The sequence below is a fragment of the Stenella coeruleoalba genome (assembly GCF_951394435.1).
Source record: "Stenella coeruleoalba genome assembly, chromosome: 2".
Taxonomy (NCBI): Eukaryota; Metazoa; Chordata; class Mammalia; order Artiodactyla; family Delphinidae; genus Stenella; species Stenella coeruleoalba.
In genome coordinates this window covers 131183044-131205800 of record NC_137147.1, presented here as the reverse complement: position 1 = coordinate 131205800, position 22757 = coordinate 131183044, and the positions used below count along the sequence as shown (strand labels likewise).

Below are 22757 nucleotides of genomic sequence, written 5' to 3'. Positions count from 1 at the left end.
TTGCCTGTCCCCCTGGCTCTGCCCAGCACAGCCTTGGAGGGCCCGTCCCTGTCTCTGAGTCTTTGCCAGGGTTCCTAGAGGGCAGAGGGCGACTGCTGAAGCCTCTCTAGTGTGTCTGGGGGTCCTGGGTGGCAACTGGCCCACAGCGGTGCCCAGCAACCTCTGTACACAGAATCCGAGCCCTGCTTCAGAGACCGCCGTGCCCAGAAGACCCTGATAACTGAGGGGACGACTCAGCCAGTTCAGGTTGGAGAGCTGACTGGTCACCACGGAGAGATGAAAAGAAGCCTGGCCTTAGAGCCAGGGCAGAGTCCGGGCCTGGCTGGGCTGGGCTGGGCATGAGTGACCTTAGAGACGCGTCTCCCCACTCTGGGCCTCAGGTTCCCATGTGTCTGTGAAGGGGCTGGAGGAGGTCGCTAACCGCAGGGCACCTGCAGCTCTGGCACCCTAGGGGACTTTAGAAACCACTAGGGTCCTCAGCCCTGGACGGAACTGGGCAGAACTGAGAGTGGCCACGCGTTACCCCTTGCTCCTGACAGATCTGCGTCAGTCTCTCCAGCTGCTCGTCCTGGATGACCTTGGCCTTCTCGTACTGCTGGATGACCATCTCCATCTCCACCTTCACAGGCAGGACGTAGGCTGGAAAACAGAGACAGCCCCGTGAACAGCTTGGCAGCGGCAGGGCTTGGTGGGGGAGGGGCTGGTCCCAGCATCCAGCCAGCAGCAGGCTCAGGCCCAGGTGTGGTTCCTGGAAGAACTGGGGCGGGGGCGGTGGTGTCAGGTACCCAACAGCACCCAGAAACTATAAGAGGGCTAGAACCCTAACCCATCACGACTAAGATACCGTTTTTTTTTTTTTCCTTTTCCATAGTGATAGAAGAACCCTTAATTTTGGCTGTGTGCACAGCTGCCTGGTATGAGGACTGTATTTTCCAGTCTCCTTTGCAGCTGTGAGAAGCCATGAGACTACATCCTGCATGACGGGATGCAAGTGCAGGTGTTGTGCAGCGGCTTCCAGAAGCCTTCCTTAAAAGGCACCTGGAGTTGAGGAGGAACTGCAAATATTAGAACCCTCCCACATTGCTGGTGGGAATGAAAAATGGGGTCGCTGCTCTGGAAAACAGGAGTTCTTCAAAATATTCAACAAGGAGTGACCATATGGCCCAGTAATTCCATACCCAGGAACCTAAGAGAAATGAAAACATATGTCCATACAAAAACTTGTACATGAGTGTCCACAGCAGCCCAAAGTGGAAAGAGACTAAATGTCCATCAACTGACAAATGGATAAATAAAATGTGGTATATCTATACAATAGAATACTATTTGACAATAAAAAGGAATAAAGTACTGATGCGTACTACAACAAGTGAAAGATGCCAAACACAACAGACCACATAAATGATTCCACTTATATGAAATGTCCAGAAGAGGCAAATCTATTCAGACAGAAAGTAGATTAGTGGTTGCTTAAAGCTGGAGGGGAATGGGGAGTGACTGCTAATTAATGGGTATGGGTTTCTTTTTGAAGTGATAAGAATGCTCCAAACTTAGATTTTGGTGATGTTTGCTCAATTCTATGAATATACTAAAAAGCATCCAATTGTGTACTTTAAATGTGTGTTTTACGGTGTGTGAACTATATCTCAATAAAGATGTGTAAAAAGAAAAGGCAGCTGGGGCTTTCCTTTTGCTTCTTTATCTTCTTCCTCCCTTCCTTCTTCCTATTGGCTGAAATGAGGATGTGATGGCAGGCACTGAAGCAGCCATCTTGAACCGTGAGGGTGACTTTGGAAAGTAGGCTATGTGCAGCAAAGCAACAATACAAGAGGAACCTGGAATCATGACTTCAGAAGCTCCTTATTGGCCCTGGACTGCCTACCTTACTGGCCCAGGCTTTCATGTGGGAGAAATAAGCTTCTGTTTTGTTTTAGTCACTGCTATTCTGAGTCTCTCTTACTCACAGTGGATCCTACTTATAAAAGACATACATTGAGACCCAGAGAGAGAGCCTGGACTCTGGATTACGGGGCCCCATGAGCTCCCAGCCAGTGGCAGCCCCTCAGGGACAGAGCCAAGAGCAGAGCCTGTGCAGATGGGGGAAGCTGAACAGCTAAGGGAACACTGGTGGGCGTCAGGGGTCCTGGGCTTCCCTCCTGACTCAGAGCTGGTTTCCTGTGTGACCCTCATCCCTCTTGGCTTCAGTTTCCCCATGTGTGAAATGAGAGGAATGGACTAGATGATCTCCCAGTGCCTTTCCTGCGTGGGCCTTACAAAGCTGGACCTGATCACAGCTCAGTTTGATGAGGACTCTGGATTAGGGGCTCCCTGGCAAGATGTCAAACCCCACAGTGTTCACAGGATGGGACATGGGGCTGGGGACCAGGGAGAGGGTACCCCGATAAGGGGATGAGAGACCCCAGAGACCATCCTTCCTGCCTCGAACGCACCCCTTTCGGGCCACTCACCATCGATGACCCTCTTCACCCGCCAGATCCGGAGCATGATGATGAGGCTGATGGCATCCCAGGGGCTCCTGGGCCCATTAGCCACAGTGGACGCCACCATCGGGGCCAAGGACAGGATGATCACAGCCCCATCAAACACCTGTGAGAGGAGGTGGATTTCAGTGCCCTGGGCCAACTTCCTGAATGTCCTGGAACCAGAGACCAGGTCACGCAAAGCAGCTGGTGCTGGCCAGTGATCCCCTGCACCCCCCTCAGAAGTTCACCCCCATCCCTGGCTGCCTCTCGTGACCCTCCTTAGTCTTTAGGGACCTCCCACCCCAGATGTGCCCCTGAGCACTCTCTCTCCTCCAAGTGACCTCAGCCCATCGCCAGCCTTGGTTCGGACGGCCTTGGGCTGTTCCAAGCTTCTTTTGCAAGCATACGTCTCCAGCATCTTGTCCCTTCTCGGGGTGGGGTTTGCATCCCATGTCGCAGGTTTCCTGCGCTGGCCTCACTGAATCCCTCACTGGCAGTGGAGGCTGAAGGCAAGCCCCTTACCCCTGGGAAGCAACAGCCTAGAGCCCACATCTCATCTGCATCTGGTGCTGAGTCTCTAACCCTGCATGGAGGCAAAGCTCGGAGAGAAGGGGACCCAGCCTGCGCTTCAGCTCTGGGCCTTGACCTTCCATCTGCCTGTTACAGCCTGGCCTGGTCTGAGACTTCCACAGGCCAGGCCCCTATGTCTGCTCCCAGCATTTGGCCCAAAGAGGCTAAAAAGTGTGTGTGGTGAGGAATGGGGTGGTGAGGAAGGAGTGGGCAGCAGACCCTGACAGCCTTGCCTTGTCCTGTGCACACCAAACTCTGGAGGTCAGCCAGCCTCCCCCGCACCTCATCTCCACCCACCACACGCCACCTGCTTTTATACAAAACAAAGCAACCGGTTTGCTCTGCAGAAACCCAGGCTGAGAAACACTTTTATGGTTCCCCCACTCAGCTCTCTGATCATGGGGCCATTTTAGAGTGGATTTGTTTTAGAACACATTTCAAAAGATTTCCAAAATGATTCAAGAATAACTTTTTATGGCATGGACATATAGACACCACCAAATGTAAAACCGATAGCTAGTGGGAAGCAGCTGCATAGCACAGGGAGATCAGCTCCGTGGCTCGTGACCACCTAGAGGGGTGGGATAGGGAGGGTGGGAGGGAGACACAAGAGGGAGGGGATACGGGGATATATGTATATGTGTAGCTGATTCACTTTGTTATAAAGCAGAAACTAACACACCATTGTAAAGCAATTATACTCCAATAAAGATGTTAAAAAAAAAAAAGAATAACTTGTTAAATTTTGCAGAAAGTCAAGGAGATTTTTTAGACCATTCCTTTGCTGGAAACTTTCTCAGTTCACCCCCCTCCCCACCCACCCAAAGGCACAGCTGAACAGACTCCTGTGTCCAGTGTGGGAAGGAGATGGCCTTTGTTGATGGCTCCCACCCTGGGATGGATGGGACAGTGACATTTCCTGGCTTCCAGGATGGTTGGCTTGGGGGGTGCAGATGGACATTGGTCTTTACCTCTATTTTGTTTTCAATGTAATCCCAGATCCCGAGCACCACTATCCGAAGAACAGTCTGAGAGGAAGTGAGAAAAGAGGTTATGGTTATTGTTCTCCCTCCCCCCTCCTCCCGGCGGAGAGGATTCCAGAGCTCGGAATCAAGGGCTCTGCTTCCTGTTCAATAATGGGAGAAATCTTCACCATCCCCTAAGTGTTTCTCAGCCCACGCGCTCTCTCCACCCCCACTTTGAGTGCCCTAGCTCAGGTCTGCGTCACCGCCTGTGCCAGCCCCTGGCTAAGCACCTTCAATGCTCCCATTACATACACATACACTCTGAATCCTTGGAATGATACGCAGGACCCTGCCTCCTTCTCCAGTCATTTGTTGCACTCCTGTCATGTCACAAACCACTTGCAAATCAACAAACATGCAAGCTCTTTCTCCTTTGCCTTGTCTTTGCACGTGGCTTTGACTCCCCCATTGACTTCCCCCCCACCCCCAATCTCTCTTCTCTCCTTATACAATAATTGGAATTTCAGCATGGCCACCCAGATAAAGACTACATTTCCCAGCCTTCCTTGCATCTGTAGTGGCCATGTGACCAAGTTCTGGCCAATGGCTTATAAGGAGAGAAGCTCTGTGTACCACCTCCTGGTTGCGACCTTTAAGGGATTAGGCTCCTCCTCCTATTTCCCTCTTCCCAAAGACTAGAATGTGGGCGTGTAGGTGTGGTGGGGAGGTGTCTTCAGTTAGGGAGGGCTGGCAACAAGCATGCTGGGCCCCCACCAGCTCCAAGCCACCACGTAAGCCTTAACTGCTGACCCCACCTTGTTTAATTAAGTCCATGTGTTTTTGGTTTTCTTGTTAGAGCATCTTGGCCTGTGTGCTAACCAGCAGGGCCTTTTCCCCTTCCTCTTCTTGGAAAGGGCTTCTCCTTCTGGCCACGGCTCAAATGTCACCTTCATGAAGCTTTTCTACCCTCCCAGGCTCGGTGCCTCTTTCCTGGGTGTTCCTATAGGCCTTGGACCATCAATCACCACCCTCCCTCCCTTGGACTTGATCTTACTCTGTGGTGACTATCTGCCTGATCCCCCAATTCAGGCTCAGGAGACACTGTCTGATTTCTCTCCTTTACCCCTAATCCCTGGCATAGAGTGACACTGAGTGATTACAAGTTGTGAATGAATGAACAAATGCATGCATGTCTGATTCCTTAAAGCCCTCAGGAACTCACTCCAATGCCTCCGCCTTCTGTAGCGGTTTCCTCACCAAGAGTACATCTTTCTCCAAAGAAGATACTTAAAAGCTGGTCTCATAGGACCCTGGTACAATTGTCGTAGGCCCTTCCTTGAACCAAGATGAGAAGTTCACAGTAATTCACACCAGGTGAGGTCCCTGCTCCCACATGCCTATAGTACAAGGCCAGCCATCTGAATGTGGCAAAGCTGTAGAAAGCCTAGGGATCTCTACCCACACTTAAGCCACAAAAAGGCTTGGCTGCTAAAATTTACCTCTTCCCCATAAAGGACTATTCTGAAGAGATGAGAAGGAGGGATGCTGGTGGCGGCCAGCTCTGTCACCATGTTTGATAACACACAGGGACATGTGGCAGCCTGATGCCCATTCCACGTGGCTTCCCAATCTCTCGCTTAACTGCACCACAGCTGCGAGTGGGTGCAGAGAGATCTGGGTTGGAGTCCAATATCTTGAGGTCACAGCTCAGTAATCGGCTGGTTGTGTGGCCTTCGGCAAGTCAAATAACCTCTCTGGGCCTCAGTTTCCCCTTCTGCTAGAGAGATGAGTTAGAAGATACAAATCTTCCAATTCATTATGAGACTAACATTTGCCATCTGGTACATATCAGTAGGTTGCAGAGCCTGGGCCAACCCTCCTCACACATGATTCTCATTTTACTGAAGGGGAAGCTGAAGCTCAGAGAGGTTAAGGAAGCTGCCCAAGGTCACTCAGGCATTGGGAGGTGAGTCGGCCTTTGGACCCAGAGGTGTCTGACTCTGTAGTGTACTCAAGCTGCATAAGAACGCCAGATACTGTCCTAGTTTCTTTTGCTGCTGTTCACTCCCTCGAACTGTGCTGACTTTGAAACTCAGTATTTGTCTCCTCTGAAATGATACACCAGCCACATCCACCTCAAAATCCCAATTCTGGGGCTCCCACAGCAAAAAGTCCAGGCTAGCACAGAGAGGAACAGGGCCTGGTCCGGATGTGATACCCGCTTCTCCCCGCCCTGCTATTGCTTCGTCTTTGGAAATTGTGGTCAAATATACAAGCATGAATTATACCATTTGAACCATTTCTAAAAGTGAACCGCGGCATTACGCACGTTCACGCTGTTGTGCAATTATCACAACCAACCACCTCCAGAACTTTTTCATCACCGCAAACTGAAACTCTGTGCCCATTAACCATCAACTCCCCCTTCTCACAGCCCCTGGCAACCACCATCTACTTTCCATCTCTATGAATTTGACTCCTCTAGGTTACCTCATTTAAAAGGAATCATCCTGCTTTATAAACAAAGCAGCATTTACTAAAAAGTCAGTGTGGGTATGAGGAAGGGAGCTGGCCAGGCTGAAACTCAGCCAGGAACCCCAGAGAGGGGAGGAGCAGACGGCAGACAGCACCGGCGGGGCCTCTGTGCTCTAGGAAGGGATGGAGGTTGCGTGGGCTTATGGGTCAAGGTGGTACCAGGTAGGCAAGTGGAACAGCGGGAGTACTGGCCACCTATTTGCCTTCCCTCCTTGCTGGCCCATCCACAGGGGACCCACCCTGTGAGGGAGACTTTCCTTCCTAGCCCAGCCCATGGAAACAGAACAGCCAAAAGGCAGCTGTGGAGATGGCTTGGGAAACAGCTCCTGGGCCAGCCTCCCGCTGTAGATGGGAAATGGCCTGGAACTGGCTGTTCCGAGTCAGGGTCAAAGGTGGAATGAGAACCCAGCTCTGAAACACTCCACCCAGGGGTTTTTCCCCTGCAGCATCCTTTGCTGTCCGTGGAGGTAGGGACCTGGCCATGCTGCCCTGCCGCGTCACGGCCCCCAGCACGGGTCTCACCCAGACTGACTAACCCATTGTTGGCCTGTGTGTCTCCATGTGCAGGCAAGGACCCCCTGCTTTAGCAACATCTGGGGATTTTGTTTAAAATGGAGATTCCTGGGCTCTCATGAAGATCCAGGATGTCAGGATCTCTGGGTGCAGGGCCCAGAAATATGCCTTTTTTTAAACAAACTCCCCTGGAGTACCCAACAGAATGGCAGGGATGTGTAAGGTGACAATGCCCTGGGTAAACCCAGGGAGACCACATGCCCAGATGCAAGAAGGAGAAAGAGAGTTAGATCAGGAGTCAAAGGTCAGGTCCCCCTTTTGGGCTCTGACTATCCCTTACTAACCATGGGACATCGGCCGAAGCCCTCAGTCAGCCTGCAGGAAGGCAGAACTAGTGACCCCGTGCTGCCTGCCTCAGCTAGCCAGCTGCTACAAAGCTCCGTTGGAAAGAGCTTTGTTAACAGAACTGCAGGAGGACACTAAGGAGGGGTTATTTTTATCACCCACCCCCACCCCAGGGCCCGCGGCCTTGAAATCCTGCGCCTAAGATTTGCAAAGGGCTTTGAGGGGGGTGGGACTGAGGGACCTGGACCCTCAGCTCCAGCTGCCTCTGTCCCACCTGGGACTAAGGGCTTTCAGCCTCCTTCATTCCAGTCTCACCTTCCAGAGATGAGGATGCTCTGACAATCAAGATAGGCCAGAGTCTTGGCAAAATCTCCAGGATGGCACCATCTATTATTTACTATAATCCAAGCTCTCGTGCCATTTTACAGATGCACAAACTGAGGCTGAGAGGGGCAAGTAAACCTTCTGGTCCCCAGGCCCCTCTTCCTTCCCACCCCAGAGGCCTCATCTTTTCCCTCGGCAAGCCCCGCTCTCAGGAGGGACTCCCCTCATTTCTCCCAAGGGAAGGGGCTCAGGCTTCAGGCAGCACGAGGGGAGGATGGGAAGTCCTGACCCTCTGCATCTGCTCCAGGCCCTGCCTCGCTCAGGTGGCAGCAAGGACTCCTGGCCTCCTGCCGCCTGAGGCCTGAGCCCCTCCCCTTAGGGGAATCGGCCTCTTTCCCTGGGATGAGGCCTGATGAGTTTCCTAGGGTTTAGGAACCCTGGGAGATGCAGGCAGAAACACCTGCTCGTCTATCAGACGCCTTTGAGCAAATTTTTCAAAGGCACCCCTTCCCCAAGCAGAGGGAGATCCCCTGGCTCACTGCCTGCTGAGCAGAGTGGGGGCTGGCACCCTTGCTCCCTGCAGAGCCATCCCCAAAGCCGGGCCCGCCAGCCGGGGAAAACGGAGCAGCACACATCTCGCCCTGAGCTTGTGCCCCTGGAAGGCTGCAGCCGGTGGCGTTGGGGAGCGGAGTGCTGCACGGCTTAGGGGAACAGCCTGGCCGAGGAAGACACACGATGGGCAGCAGGCCGCTGGGGGCTGACCCCTGGTACTTCCTCAAGAAGCAGATGTACCTTTGGGCAAGTTTTTGCTGCCAAGACGGCTACAGGCTCCCTCCTCTGCAAGCCCCCGGTTAAACTAGAGAAGCAAAAGGAAGACATGGAGTCCGGGATCCAGCTACAAGGAGAACTTAGGAAATGTGAGGAACGTTTGTGGGGGCTAAAAGCAGTCTTGAACTGGTTTGCAAAAGAAAGGTTTGCTGGATGACATGCACAGGTTGAGGGGTGATTGCAGGCAGCACAAGGGTGCCCCCTGGGGTTAGGCGTTGATAAAACAGGAGTAGAGCCAGCAGCCACCCCTTCCCTCCTTCACCCTCAAGTCTTCCAAATCTGTGCGGAAGAGGATGGTGAATGGAGACTGCCTCCTCCCTAGGGGTCTAAAGATGACCCCCTTCCGAGAGGCAGCAGCTGATATCTCCAGGGACCTGGGCTCCCAGGCACACTGGCTGCACTGTCTCCCGCCATGCTGGGTTCATTTTGGCAGGAGGTTCCCAGCTACCTTAAAAGAATGGGTTCAAGACCCACGGGGTAGAGCACGGTGGTGACAACATGACCAAACGGCAGTGAATTAAGCACTGACATGCCCTGGCTGTGTGCTCACTGTGCAGGGGGCACCGTGCTAGGCTTGGGTGACGAAGAGAGAAACTGGAACCCACGTGATGTGCAAGGTTTGTCCCAGAACTCCCTCTGGGCATAGGAACATCTCCACTTCCTCCACCCTGTAACATCTCTCACTGACCCCACGTTCTCCCAAGTTTCTGAAGAGATGCCTCCACTAAACCCACTGCAGTCTGATGCCAGCACCCAACATTCCAGGAAAACTGATCGCCTCTGGTTACCAATGACCCCTCAGCAGCTTCAGGTGTGCTGCCGGCTTCCTTGTTCCAGAAGGCCTCCTTTTGTTTCCGGGATCCCACACCCTCTGGGTTCTCCTCCCACCTCCCTGGCTCCACTTTCTCAGTCAGCTTTCCATCCCAGAATTGTTTCCTGGGGCTCCATTTCTTCTCCTCTCACGCTCCCTTATCCCCGGACAATTGCACCCTTGGCTTCAACTCGCACCTGACACCCTGAAGCCCCACCCAGTCCACGACTCCAGCTGAGACCTCCTCCTGCAGCAGTTCCCAGGCTTAGCACAGGGCATCCCCACCCCCTCTTAGGAGGCCAGCCTCCCCCGGAAGTCATGCTCACCCTCACTCTCGCTCGCATGTGCCCCCTCCCCCAGGATGGCCGGTCCCCAAGTCCTGCAGAGTTTAGCTCCTTCAACTCTGTCCAGCTTGTCCCTTCCTCCGTCCCACCTCCACTGCTCTGGGTCAAACCTTTAACCTCTTACAGCTAAATGGCACCTCCTAAATAGTCTCCAAATTCCAGTCTCCCCCCACCTCCGACCGCTGCTGCTTACCAGCTGCCAGAGGGATTTCTCTAAAAGTCCAACTTCATCACCCGCTTCTCTTGCCTGGAGCCTCCTCCCCACTGCCTTCAAAACAAGACCCCCACTCCTGAGCAAGACATGGAGGGCATTTCATGACCTGGCCTGGTCCCCAGGACATCTCTCACCATTCCCTGCTGTAGTCAACAACCAGGCATGCTGTGGTCGCTCACGCTGTCCCTTGTCTGCTCTGTGACTGCTGCCAGAAGGTCCTCTATCCCCACCGTGCACCTAGCACCTCACACATCCGCAAGCAACCTGCTTTCCCTCTGAGGTCTCCTACTGACTGCAGCAGGAGACTTAAGCTCCATTTCCGGTTCTCTCATTACACACGTCCCCTTGGCGGCTTCCCAGTAGACCGCAAACACCTGAGCTGGGCCTGCATCTTGATGATCAGGGCAGAATCCTCACGCCCAGTACCACCTACAGCACCTGGCAAGGAGTCACTCAAAAATGTGGGCTGAATGAATAAATTAACAAGAGCTTCCATTTATCAAGTCCTTCCTCTGTGCCAGGCTCTGTATTAGGAGCTAGGAGGTTAATTTTACGTGTCAACTTGGCTGGGTCGCAGGGTGCCCAGATATCTGGCCAGACCTCATTTGGGGTGTGTCTGGGAGGGTGTTTCGGATGAGATTAGCATTTGAACTGGAAGAATGAGTAAAAGCTGATTGCCCTCCCCAACGTGAACGGGCCTCATCCTATCCAATCCACCTGATAAAACCAAAAGGCAGAGGGAGGAAGGATTTGCTCTCTCTGCTTGACTGTCTTTGAATTGCAACACTGCAGATTCCGATGTGCACTGAGATGCGCATCATCAGCTCTCCTGGGCCTCCAGCTTTTGCCCCCTACAGATCTGGGGCATTTCTTGACCTCCATCACCACGTGAACCAAGAAGTTGTAAATCTCTCTTATTACATAAATATACACATCTAGGTTATATTTGTTGGTTTTGTTTCTCTGGAAAACCTAGACTAATAGAGGGACTTTATACACATTATTTCGTTTCTCACAAAATCCCTCTAAGATGGATATTTTTAACCTCCTCTTACAGACGAGGAAGGCTGATGCTCAGACAAGCTAAGTGACCTCCCCAGGGCCAGACAGCTGGCAGGAGACTGAACCAGGAGGCTCAGAGCCTGGGCCTGGCTTTCCCTCTATGCCACTGGCCCACATGAATGAACTGCCGCCTGGGTGGGAGGACACGCCACGACAGCCAGAAACAGCCAGAAGTGGTGCGAGGCGAGGGCGGAAGAGAGGACTCTGGGCAGGAGAGGAGCAGGGGGTGGCGTCACACGGGCTCAAGGGTCACTGCTCTTAAACCCAAACTGAGTCACGCTGAGATGGAGTGAGTCTGCAGGGCTGTTGCTGTTTATAACAGCAGAAAACGGGGAGAAATCCCACAAGTCCAAGATGAGGGTTAATCTGGGGACATCATACAATGGCTGCAGCCACTGTATGGCAGGGGATTGCCAAAATGTTAGGATTTGACAAAGCTGGATGGTGGGAACACACGTGTGCATTAAATGGTTCACTATGTTTTTGATGTGTTTCAACTATTTGCTAATTAAAAAAAAACAAAACACTAGGTAGAATCCCAAGCATGTGGTTGTAAAAGTATGTACATGAAAAGACATTTACAAAATATTCACAGACAAAAAGTGCGTTCCAGAATATCAAGTCCACTATAACCCCGTTTTTCTTAAGGAAAAAGTGTGTACGTACACACTTGCGCATTGAAAAAGGCTCACTGGGCGTAAGCCAAGTTAATAGTACTTGTCTGTGGGCGATGAGAATGTCCAGTGACTTGGTCACTGTTGACGTAAACCAAGTTAATAGTGGTTGTCTGTGGGTGATGAGAATGTCCAGTGACTTGGTCACTGTCGACGTAAACCAAGTTAATAGTGCTTGTCTGTGGGTGATGAGAATGTCCAGTGACTTGGTCACTGTCGACATAAACCAAGTGAATAGTGGTTGTCTGTGGGCGATTTGTTTTTTCTCGTTTTGTCTTGTCTGTATTTTCTACAATGGGCGGAATTATCTTTGTAAACATGAGGATTATTGTTATACATCAGGGTGATGAGACGGAACCTTGTGCTTATCCAGAGGAGTCACCAGGGACCCAAACTTTGGGTTGTCCGTGTGGTGGCCTCTCAGCTCCTTCTGAATGTCACCCTGACAGCCCGGCATGAGGTCTTGGTCTGTGTCTGAGGCCAAGGGTCACTGAGAATGTGCTTCTTCCCTACTAGGTCCCTCCTCCAGGAGGTAGAAGTATTAGCCCAGCTCTCCCCACTTGCACGGATCAGTTGTTGCTGAGAATGTGGTGTTAAGTGGAATGTTCTGGACCTGGGATTATTTCTAGAATCTCAGAGCTGGAGGGAGGACCTTAAAGGTTACGTTGCATGGCCCAACCACCTTCCAATGATTTTTCATCCCTTGTCTGGTAGCCCAATGAGCTGGTCATCTAGCCTGAGCTTGCAGACTTCCACCAGCGGTGAGCTTGACATTGTCCAAAGCAGTACATTCCAACTTGTTTAGAAAATTCATCTCTATATCCAACTTTCATGCTCCCTAAGATCACTGTCAAGGTCATGGCAAATGAAGAAATGAAAACAAGATTTTGAAAAAGAATTTCTCACATGTTTAATTTATTCATGCCTTCATTGGTGGGTGTCAGATGCCCAGCCCTACGCCAGGTGATGGGGGAGACAGAAGACTATACAGGCACACCTTGGAGATATTGCAGGTTCAGTTCCAGACCACCTCAATAAAGCGAATATTGAGTATGGTAGCTCCTCAGAAAACTAAAAATAGAGTTGCCATATGATCAAGCAATCCCACTCCTGGGCATGTATCCAGACAAAACTATAATGCGAAAAGACACATGCACCCCTATGTTCATAGCCGCACTATTCACAACAGCCAAGACATGGAAGCAACCTAAATGTCCATCAACAGGTGAATGGATGAAGAAGATGTGGTACATGTACACAGTGGAATATTACTCGGCCATAAAAAAGAATGAAATAATGCCATTTTCAGCAACATGGATGGACCTAGAGATTATCATACTAAGCGAAGTCAGAAAGAGAAGGACTAATACCATATGATATCACTTATATGTGGAATCTAAAATACAACACAAATGAACATATCTAGGAAACAGAAACAGATTCACAGACATAGAGAACAGACTTGTGGTTGCCAAGGGGGAGATGGGTGGGGAGGGAAGGATTGGGAGATTGGGATTAGCAGATGCAAACTATTATATATAGGATGGATTAACAACAAGGCCCTATTGTATAGCACAGGGAACTATATTCAATATCCTATGATAGGGGACTTCCCTGGTGGTGCAGTGGTTGAGAATCCGCCTGCCAATGCAGGGGATACGGGTTCGAGCCCTGGTCTGGGAAGATCCCACATGCCGCAGAGCAACTAAGCCCGTGCACCACAACTACTGAGCCTGTGCTCCAGAGCCCGTGGGCCACAACTACAGAGCCCACGTGCCTAGAGCCTGTGCTCCACAACAAGAGAAGCCACTGCAACGAGAAGCCCGTGCACCACAACGAAGAGTAGCCCCCGCTCGCCGCAACTAGAGAAAGCCCACGCACAGCAACGAAGACCCAACACAGCCAAAAATAGACAAGTAAATAAATAAATTTATTTTAAAAAATCCTATGATTGGGGCTTCCCTGGTGGCGCAGTGGTTGGGAGTCCGCCTGCCGATGCAGGGGACACGGGTTCGTGCCCCGGTCCGGGAAGATCCCACATGCCGCGGAGCGGCTGGGCCCGTGAGCCATGGCCGCTGAGCCTGTGCGTCCGGAGCCTGCGCTCCGCAACGGGAGAGGTCACAACAGTGAGAGGCCCGCGAACCGAAAAAAAAAAAAAATTCCTATGATAAACCATAATGGAAAAGAATATTAAAAAGTATATACATGTATAACTGAATCACTTTGCTGTATAGCAGAAATTAACAAAACACTGTAAATCAACTATACTTCAATAAATTAAAAATATATTTTTAAAAGTGAATATTGCAATAAAGCAAGTCAGGAATTTTTTGATTTCCAGTGCATATAAAAGTTATGTTTACACTACACTGTAGTCTATTAAGTGTGCAATAGCATCATGTCTAAAGAAATAACGTACATACCTTGGTTAAAACATACTTATTGCTAAAAAATGCTAACCATCTGAGTCTTGAGCAAGCTGTAATCTTTTCGCTGTGGAGGATCTTGCCTCGATGTTGATGGCTGCTGACTGATCAGGGCGGTGTTTGCTGAAGGTTGGGTGACTGTGGTGATTTCTTAAAATAAGATAACAAGAAGTTCGCTGCTTGGATTGACTCTTCCTTTCATGAATGATTCCTCTGCGGCAGGCAATGCTGTCTGATTGCATTTTACCATAGTAGAACTTCTTTCAAAATTGGAGTCAATCCTCTCAAACCCTGCTGCTGCTTCATCAACTAAGTTTATGCAATATTCTAAATCCTTTGTGGTCGTTTCGGCAATCTTCACCAGCAGTAGATTCCATCTCAGGAAACCACTTTCTTTGCCCACCCATAAGAAGCAACTCCTCACCTATTAAAGTTTCATCATGAGACTGCAGTAATTCAGTCACATCTTCAGGCTCCACTTCTAAGTCTAGCTCTCTTGCTACTTCTACCACATCTGCAGTTATTTCTTCCACTGAAGTCTTGAACCCCTCAAAGTCATCCATGAGGGCTGGCGTCAACCTCTTCCAAACTCCCGTTAATGCTGCTATTTTGACTTCTTCCCATGAATCATGCATGTTCCCAATGGCATCCAGAGTAGTGAATCCTTTCCAGAAGGTTTTCAATTTATTTTGCCCAAATCCATCAGAGGAATCACTATCTGTAGCAGCTAGAGCCTTACAAAATGTATTTCTCAAAGAATAAGACCAAAAAGTCAAAATTACTCCTTGATCCATGGGCTGCAGAATAGATGTTAGCAGGCATGAAAACAACATGAATCTCTTTGTACATCTCCATCAGAGCTCCTGGGTGACCAGGCACATTGCCAGTGAGCAGTAATATGTGGAAAGAAAGTAGGTATCAACAGTGGCCTTAAAATATTCAGTAAACCATACTGTAAAGAGATGTGCTGGCATCCAGGCTTTGTTGTTCCATTTTACAGCACAGGTAGAGCAGACTTAGCATGATTCTTAAGGGCCCTAGGATTTCCAGAATGGTAAATGAGGATTGGCTTCAGCTTAAAGTCACCAGCTGCCTAAGTCCCTAACAAGAGAGTCAGCCTGTCCTTTGAAGCTTTGAAGCCAGCACTGACTTTTCCTCTCTTGCTATGAAAGTTCTAGATGGCATCTTCTTCCGGTAGAAGCCTGTTTCGTCTACATTGAAAGTCCTTTGTTTAGCGTAGCCACCTTCATTCATGATCTTAACTAGATCTTGTGGATAACTCGCTGCCGCTTCTGCATCAGTACTTGCTGCTTCACCAGGTATTTTTACGTAATGGAGATGGCGTCTTTCCATCAACCTCATGAACCAAACTCTGCTAGCTTCCAACTTTTCTTCTGCAGCTTCCTCGCCTCTCTCAGCCTTCACAGAATTAGGGCCTTGCTTTGGAGTAGGCTTTGACTTAAGGGAATGTTGTGGCTGGTTTGATCTTCTATCCAGACCACTACAACTTTCTCCATAGCAGCAGTAAAGCTATTTCCCTTTCTCAGCCTTCGTGTGTTCACTTTTAATTTCCTTCAAGAAAGTTTCCTTTGTATTCGCAACTTGGATAACTGTTTCATGCAGGAGGACTAGTTTCTGGCCTGTCTCTGCTTCTGACATGCCTTCCTCACTAAGCTTCACCATTTCTAGCTTTTGATTTAAAGTGAGAGATGTGTGACTCTTCTTTTCACTTGAACACTTAGAGGCCGTTACAGAGTTATTAACTGGCCTGATTTCAATACTGTGTCTCAGTGAATAGAGAGGCTGAGGGAAGGGAGAGAGACTGGGGAACAGCTGGTGGGTGGAGCAGTCAGAACACACAAAACATTCATCGATTAAGTTCACCGTCTTACAAAGGATTCATCTCCAAAATTTACAAGCAGCTCATGCAGCTCAATATCAAGAAAACAAACAACCCAATTCAAAAATGGGCAGAAGACCTAAATAGACATTTCTCCAAAGATTGCCAACAAACACATGAAAGGATGCTCAACATCACTAATCATTAGAGAAATTCAAATCAAAACTACAATGGGGTATCACCTCACCCCAGTCAGAATGGCCATCATCAAAACATCTACAAACAATAAATGCTGGCGAGGGTGTGGAGAAAAGGGAACCCTCTTGCACTGTTGGTGGGAATGTAAATTGATACAGCCACTATGGAGAACAGTATGGAGGTTCCTTAAAAAACTAAAAATAGAGTTGCCATATGACCCAGCAATCCCACTACTGGATATATATCTGGAGAAAAACACGGTCTGAAAGGATAGAGCACCACAAAGTTCTTTGCAGCACTGTTTACAATAGCCAAGACATGGAAGCAACCTAAATTCCATCAACAGATGAATGGATAAAGAAGATGTGGTACATATATACAATGGACTATTACTCGGCCGTTAAAAAGAATGAAATAATGCCATTTTGCAGCAACATGGATGGACCTAGAAATTGTCATACTGAGTAAAGTAAGTGAGATAGAGAAAGAGAAATATCATATGATATTGCTTATATGATACAAGTGAACTTATTTACAAAACAGAAACAGACTCACAGACTTAGAGAACGGAATTTATGGTTACCGGGGGGAAGGGACAGTTAGGGAGTTTGGGATTGACATGTACACACTGCTATGCTTAAAATGGATAACCAACAAGGACCTACTGTATAGCACGGGGAACTCTGCTCAATATTATGTAACAACCTAAATGGTAAAAGAATTTGAAAAAGAATAGATACATGTATATGTATACCTGAATCACTTTGCGGTACACCTGAAACTACCACAACATTGTTAATCAACTATACTCCAACATAAAATAAAAAATAAATTAAAAAAAAGAGAAGCACAACCCTCTTGCCTTCCATCTGATGACTGAGGCTCACCAGGGCCCCCCTGGGAGGAGGGAGCAGGCAGGAGAGGGACCCCCCACAGATCCAGAATCTTGGGGTGGCTGCTGATGTGCACAGATGAGGGAGGTCCTGACTCACTTTAGTTTGGCAACGGCCCTCGCTTGGCACACAGCACAGGTAACCCAGCAGGCCAGACTCCCTCGAGACCCAGCGCAGCCGACGACAACTTTAAGAGACAGTGCCGGGGAGAACGAGGTGGCCCTAACAGCTGATGTTAAAGGAAACCTTGATCAACTGACAGGTGGATACACAAAATGTGGTCTATCCATACAATGGAATAGTATCGAGACATCAAAAGGAACAAGGCGCTGATGCACGCTACAACGTGGATGAACTTGAAACTGTGCTGCATGAAAGGGCCAGAAACAAAAGGTCATACATCGGGCTTCCCTGGTGGTGCAGCGGTTGAGAGTCCGCCTGCCGATGCAGGGGACGCGGGTTCGTGCCCCGGTCTGGGAGGATCCCACATGCCGTGGAGCGGCTGGGCCCGTGAGCCGTGGCCGCTGAGCCTGCGCGTCCGGAGCCTGTGCTCCGCAACGGGAGAGGCCACAGCGGTGAGAGGCCCGCGTACCACCAAAAAAAAAAAAAAAAAAAAGTCATACATCATACAATTCCAGTTATATGAAATATGCAGAAGAGTTAAGTTCATAGAAACAGAAAGCAGGTTAGTGGTTGGCAGTGGCTGGGGAAAAGGGGGGATGGGGGAGTGGCCACTTAATGGGGACAGAGTCTCCTTTGGGGGTGATGAAAATGCTTTGGAACTAGGAAGGGGTGATGGTCACACAACACTGTGTGTGTGCTAAAGGCCACTGAACCTTTAAAATGTTTTGTTATGTAAATGTCACCTCAACTGAATCCTAATAATAATAAACAGGAGGAGGACGAGGAAGAGGACGCAGCAGCTGCAGCCGCTGCCTTGAGGCTCCTGTCTAGAAGGCCGGCTGTGGGTTGGCTTTCTCCTCTCCCAGGAAGAGCAGGGCCTCTCTGCATCTCCACCCCAATTAGCGGATGGGGCCGACACCCCATGACCTGTACTAAGGCCCTGCTGCAGGGTAGCCCAGCCTGGCCGGGCCCCAAGGCCTCATGCAGTCTCAGGAAGAGAAGTTGCTGGCCTCCCTGGTGGCAAGTGGCTGCTGGGCCTGGTCTCAGACAAGGGCAGGGGGGCACTTTGGAAACACCGTTAGCATAATTCTCCATCTGGATTCCGAAGGCTCTGCCCCATCTCGGTGCTGCAGGGCCCCACGGAAGTGGGATGACCCTGCCTGACCTAGCATGGCAGGACCCAGAAGCCTCCCAGGCACCCATTGTCACCTCAGGCCCCTGTAGGGCACCCACACAGCCTGACTGGGTGCGGGGCGCCTGCTCTCACCTGCCTCACTGGTGAATAGCTCGGCCTATTTGAATAGATGTCGCCAAACCAGCCCTGCACTTCTCTTCTGTGGACCTAGCTCTGTCCTCCGGGGCATCTTCCCTGGAGCCGCCCGCAGAGCTCTGAGATGGGCAAGGATGGGCTGGCCCACTGCACACCCACCCCGAGGCCTGTATCTGTCCCACCTGCAGGCCTGGCCGGTTTCTGCTCCTCCTATAGGCCTCAGTTTCCTAACTCACAAAGTGTCCCGCCCAATTCAGGGGCTGTCCTAAAGCTCAGTTGGGACAAGGGGTGGAATATCGCTCAGCACAAGGTGAAAGGCTGCCTGGCATCAGGAGTCCTTTGGGTTGGACTTTCTTGGAATTTGCCTGTGACACCACACCCATGTTAAGTCATCTGGCTCGGACTGACCCCCACCCTTGGCCTGCAGCCATTTCCCAGAGGAAGAAAGGCCAGCCCCGAAGGGGTGGCATTCGCTTCTCCCTAGGTGAGGCGGCCTGCCAGTTGTGCTGGGTTTGTAGTCAGAGGTATTCCAGGGCTGGGCTTTTTCTTTCTCAGTTGCTGGTCCAGGCCCTTCCCCCAGATACTTGGTCTGCTCCCCACCTGCCGGCACTAGGGCCATGGGGAGGATGCAGTGGTGACGGACCAGACGAAGAGTCCAGAGCCTTGGGCCGCTTTTGGTGGGAACTGGCTGTGTGACCCTGGGCTGCCGTCCTCGTCCATGTGGTTTTAAAGGGACACTGCTGGCATTTTCAGCAGGCAAATAACGCAGGGCCTGCTCTGTGGCTGAGGGATGTTTGGCTGCCCTGGCCCTTCCCACTAGAAAGAGGGAGTCACCGTGCCCCAGTCATTGTGTCCCAGTCATTGTGAGAAGCACAGACACCTTTCCACATTTCCAGCCCTCCGGGGAGCAGGGGGAGGGGGCCTCTATGGGACTGTTCTAACCTCTTCGGATGCTAGGTTCTCCTGGGAGGTCCGTGGAAACCCCGGCTTGCTAGCTGGGCTGCCTCCTCACGAGATCACTGGGTACCAGCCCCTCTGCTCACGCTGGGCTGGGTGTACTGGGGGAGGCAGGTCTCCCTGGTTACTTTCCTGTTACGCCTCTATTACCTCTCTGTTACTCCTCTGTTACCCCTCTGTTACTCCTGTTACCCCGTTACTCCTCTGTTACTCCCACCTTACAGCTCCACCCCCACCCTCACCATCTCTAACCAGGTCCAAGGTCACAGTCATCCTCCGCCAGCCCCCAGCTCTCCCTGCTGAGCCTGTGGGAAGCCCAGACCCTTCCGTGGCATGGGGCGGGGGGCGAAGGGGGGGATCTGAGGCCACCATTCCTCTGCACTGTCGCTTGTCTGTTTCAGGTGGCTCGTCTTCGGCAGTGACAGGAAGGGAATGCCAAATTAACACTGGGTGATAAATTCTGCAGAGCCAATAAAACGAAAGCAGAGGGATAGACGGAAGAACCGCAGCAACCGATTAAACATTTTTGTTGGCGGTCACAGACACATGGCACATTTTCCAAGGTTTGCATCAAGGAAACATCTGGCCACAGCCCATGTGTGCATGGGAGGGAATCCCAGTGAGCGGAGACAAAGGGGGCCAGGAGGGCAGGACCCTCCAAGGGGCAGCAGGCTGGGGAGCAGGCACTATTCGGGGGTCTGAGGCGCCTCCAGGGCAATGACCTCGGCGAGCTGTTAGGGACGCTTCCCAGGAAGGGCAGTGTCGGAGTCCTCGCCTGCCAACCCCGTGGGCTGCGGGAGCCGAGGCCTGGGAAAGAATGTTCCATGCTTGGAATGCCTGCTGACCAGCCCCACCACACCCCACACCCAGACTCAGGATTCTGGATTCAAGGCCTGAGGCGCAGGCCTCCCCTGAGTCTGAGAGAGAAAGTGCGTGCCATTAGATGGGGTCAGAGCCGGCCCAGGACCCTGGGGTGCCTAACTCCTTGGGCTCCCTGATCACAGTACAAAAAACTTTTCCTCCGTACCTCCACCCACAGCATTGCTCTCCCGGAGCATCCTTCCTCCTTCAAGGCCCCGCTGGGCTCTGGGACTCAGAGCCCCCTCTGCCTCTGAGACCCTTGCTGGTGTAAGCTGCGTGCGTGTGTGTATGTGTGTGTGTGTGTGTGTGTGTGTGTGTGCACGCGCACACGTGCAGGCATACATGCCACCCCAGCAGGCTCTGTACCGTATTCCTTTCTTTCCGCCCACGGTTGCTGACCATGATGAAAGGCCCCACTGGGGCTCTGCATGGGCTAATTTGGACCTGTGGTCGTGGGGCCGAGGGCACACACAGGGAGTGGGCCAGTGGCCAGCTGACTTGGGCCCGTCTTCTGTTAGGAGGAACAGGATTTCCACACAAAACTCTCCAGTCCTTCAAAGACCCGCCACCGCACATAGGATGAAGCCCAGTCTTCTCGGCTTCCCCTGAAGACCCTGCCGGGAGCAGCCCCAAGTCAATGCCCCTGAAACACAGGCCAGGGGGTCACTGTGAGAGGCTGGGAGCTGCTCAGAGGACGCGTCACTCACCCCCATGTCAAGGTGGGGGAACTGTTCCCACACATTTCAGACCCACTCAGGGCTATCAGCTCCCACCAAAACCCAGGGTCCACGAGCTTCCAGGTGCTTTTTCCCTCTTACCTCACACATAGAGATACGGACTCGGGCTTCATCAGCTGGCTCTAGCAACGGCGAAGGGCACCCATGCTCCCTCATCCCAGACACGTGCCCCTTTGCTCCCACAGAGGGGGCACAGCTCAGTCTAGCCAGACCGTGTACCCACTGAAGTACTGGGTCCAGTCCACTGCCCAGCCCTGTGACTCCGCCCTCTCTGCCCCCTGGGCCTCGGCCCCGAGGGGCAAGTCACCTATGTACCCAGGACCATGGCCACAGCGTCCTAATCAGTCTCCCCACCTCCAGCCCCCTGGGCTTCAGCCCGGCCTCCGCCTTCTCCTTACCGGTCACACAAACTATTTGCTCTCCTTCAACTATGTCTCACTCAGTCTCACCTTCACAGATGTCACCATCTACCCTCACCTGGACGACACCTGCTCACCGTCTGGGTCACCCGCTGAGGCCCAGCACAGAACTCAGCTCCCTGCATCGTGTCTCCCTCTTTGCAGCCTCAAGGTCTGGCAGAGGGTCTGTCATTAGAAAGTGTTTAGAGAATAAAGCTTGGTCTCCCCGGGCCAGGAGTCGCCCTAAAGAGATGGTCACGGGGCCCAAGTCTCGACCTACCTCTGAGAAGAACACTGAGAGAATGACCAGACTGATCCAGTGTATCACGCCAGCAAACTGGAATGCACTGGAAACTGCAGAAGCACAATAACAGGGGCCAATTTTAGGAGCAAGGAATTAGGTGCAACTGTAGAGGGGCCCTCACAGCGCGGAGGCAGGCCTCCAGGAGCCCGGAGCATGAGTATTTAGAACTGGATGCATTCGGGCCAGAGAACACCAGGCAGCTTTAAGGGGTGTCTGTGATGGAGGTGGTGGGAGGCTGGTGGGCCAGTGATGCTGTTCTTCCCTCCATCCAACGGGCTGCCTCTCAGAGCTCCAGCTCCGTCCCATCAGCCGCCGTGGGCTTTGCGCCCAGAAAGAAGCCTTCCAGGGGAGCCTTCCAGAGGGAGCAGGAAGACACCTCAGACCTGGGTGGGCAGCTTCGGTCAGATCAAGATGAGCTTCCAGAAATCCCCACAATTCACCCCCAAAGCACTGTGCACTGTGAGTGGGGCTTCAGGCAAGCTTACTCTTCTCATTCTGAAAATTCTGAGTGGCTGAGACGGCGGCGTCAGCCAGGGTCTTCTGGGGGAGAAGGCAGGAGCCGGGACTGGAGAGGACACCAGTGGTGGGGCAGGGTGTCAGCCTCCCGAAAGTGGCAGAGCGAGCAGCTGGGGGCTGCCACGCCTCCGGACACCAGAGTATGAGCGGGGAGAGCTATCGGCCACTGAAAGCTCCCACCCCCCCTTCCACCAGGCAATCCTTGGCATTAAGGCAGCACCTCTGGCAGGCCCTTTCACAATACAGGGGCCGTGACCAGCCTCTGAGCTGTAGCGGAGCGTAGTTTATCAGGGAGTAAGGCCAAAAGTAGGGTGCTGGGGCCCAGGACAAGGTCAGGTGGGCTCCGATGGAGAGCGGGTGGGAGGGGATGCCCCCTCAGAGGACCAGCCTAAAAGAGATACTGGTAGAACATCCCCGGACAGTGGGGCAGGACTAAAACAAGGTGCAGGAATGCAGCTGGGAGCACACTTCCCTCTGGTCAGCACGCAGCTCAGATCCCCTGGGGGACAAGGAAAGATGCCCAGAGCTATCAGTGGGGTGGGCTGGCCGAAAGAGAGGAACCCACA

At 51.7% G+C, this 22757-nt stretch overlaps 1 protein-coding gene across 8 annotated transcripts in view; it reads right to left on the bottom strand.

The window, feature by feature from the left end:
• TMEM266 (transmembrane protein 266) overlaps window positions 1-22757 on the bottom strand; it is a 144474-nt gene that overhangs the window by 45550 nt on the left and 76167 nt on the right. For 7 of the 8 annotated variants that reach the window (XM_079912993.1, XM_079912996.1, XM_079912997.1 and 4 more), the window contains 4 exons: window positions 21652-21725; window positions 4025-4081; window positions 2469-2607; window positions 524-639 (listed from right to left, as the gene is read on the bottom strand). In XM_079912993.1, coding sequence (XP_079769119.1) covers window positions 524-639; window positions 2469-2607; window positions 4025-4081; window positions 21652-21725 — 386 coding nt within the window. The remainder of the gene's footprint in view (window positions 1-523; window positions 640-2468; window positions 2608-4024; window positions 4082-21651; window positions 21726-22757) is intronic. The other variant, XM_079912999.1, reaches the window with a different exon arrangement.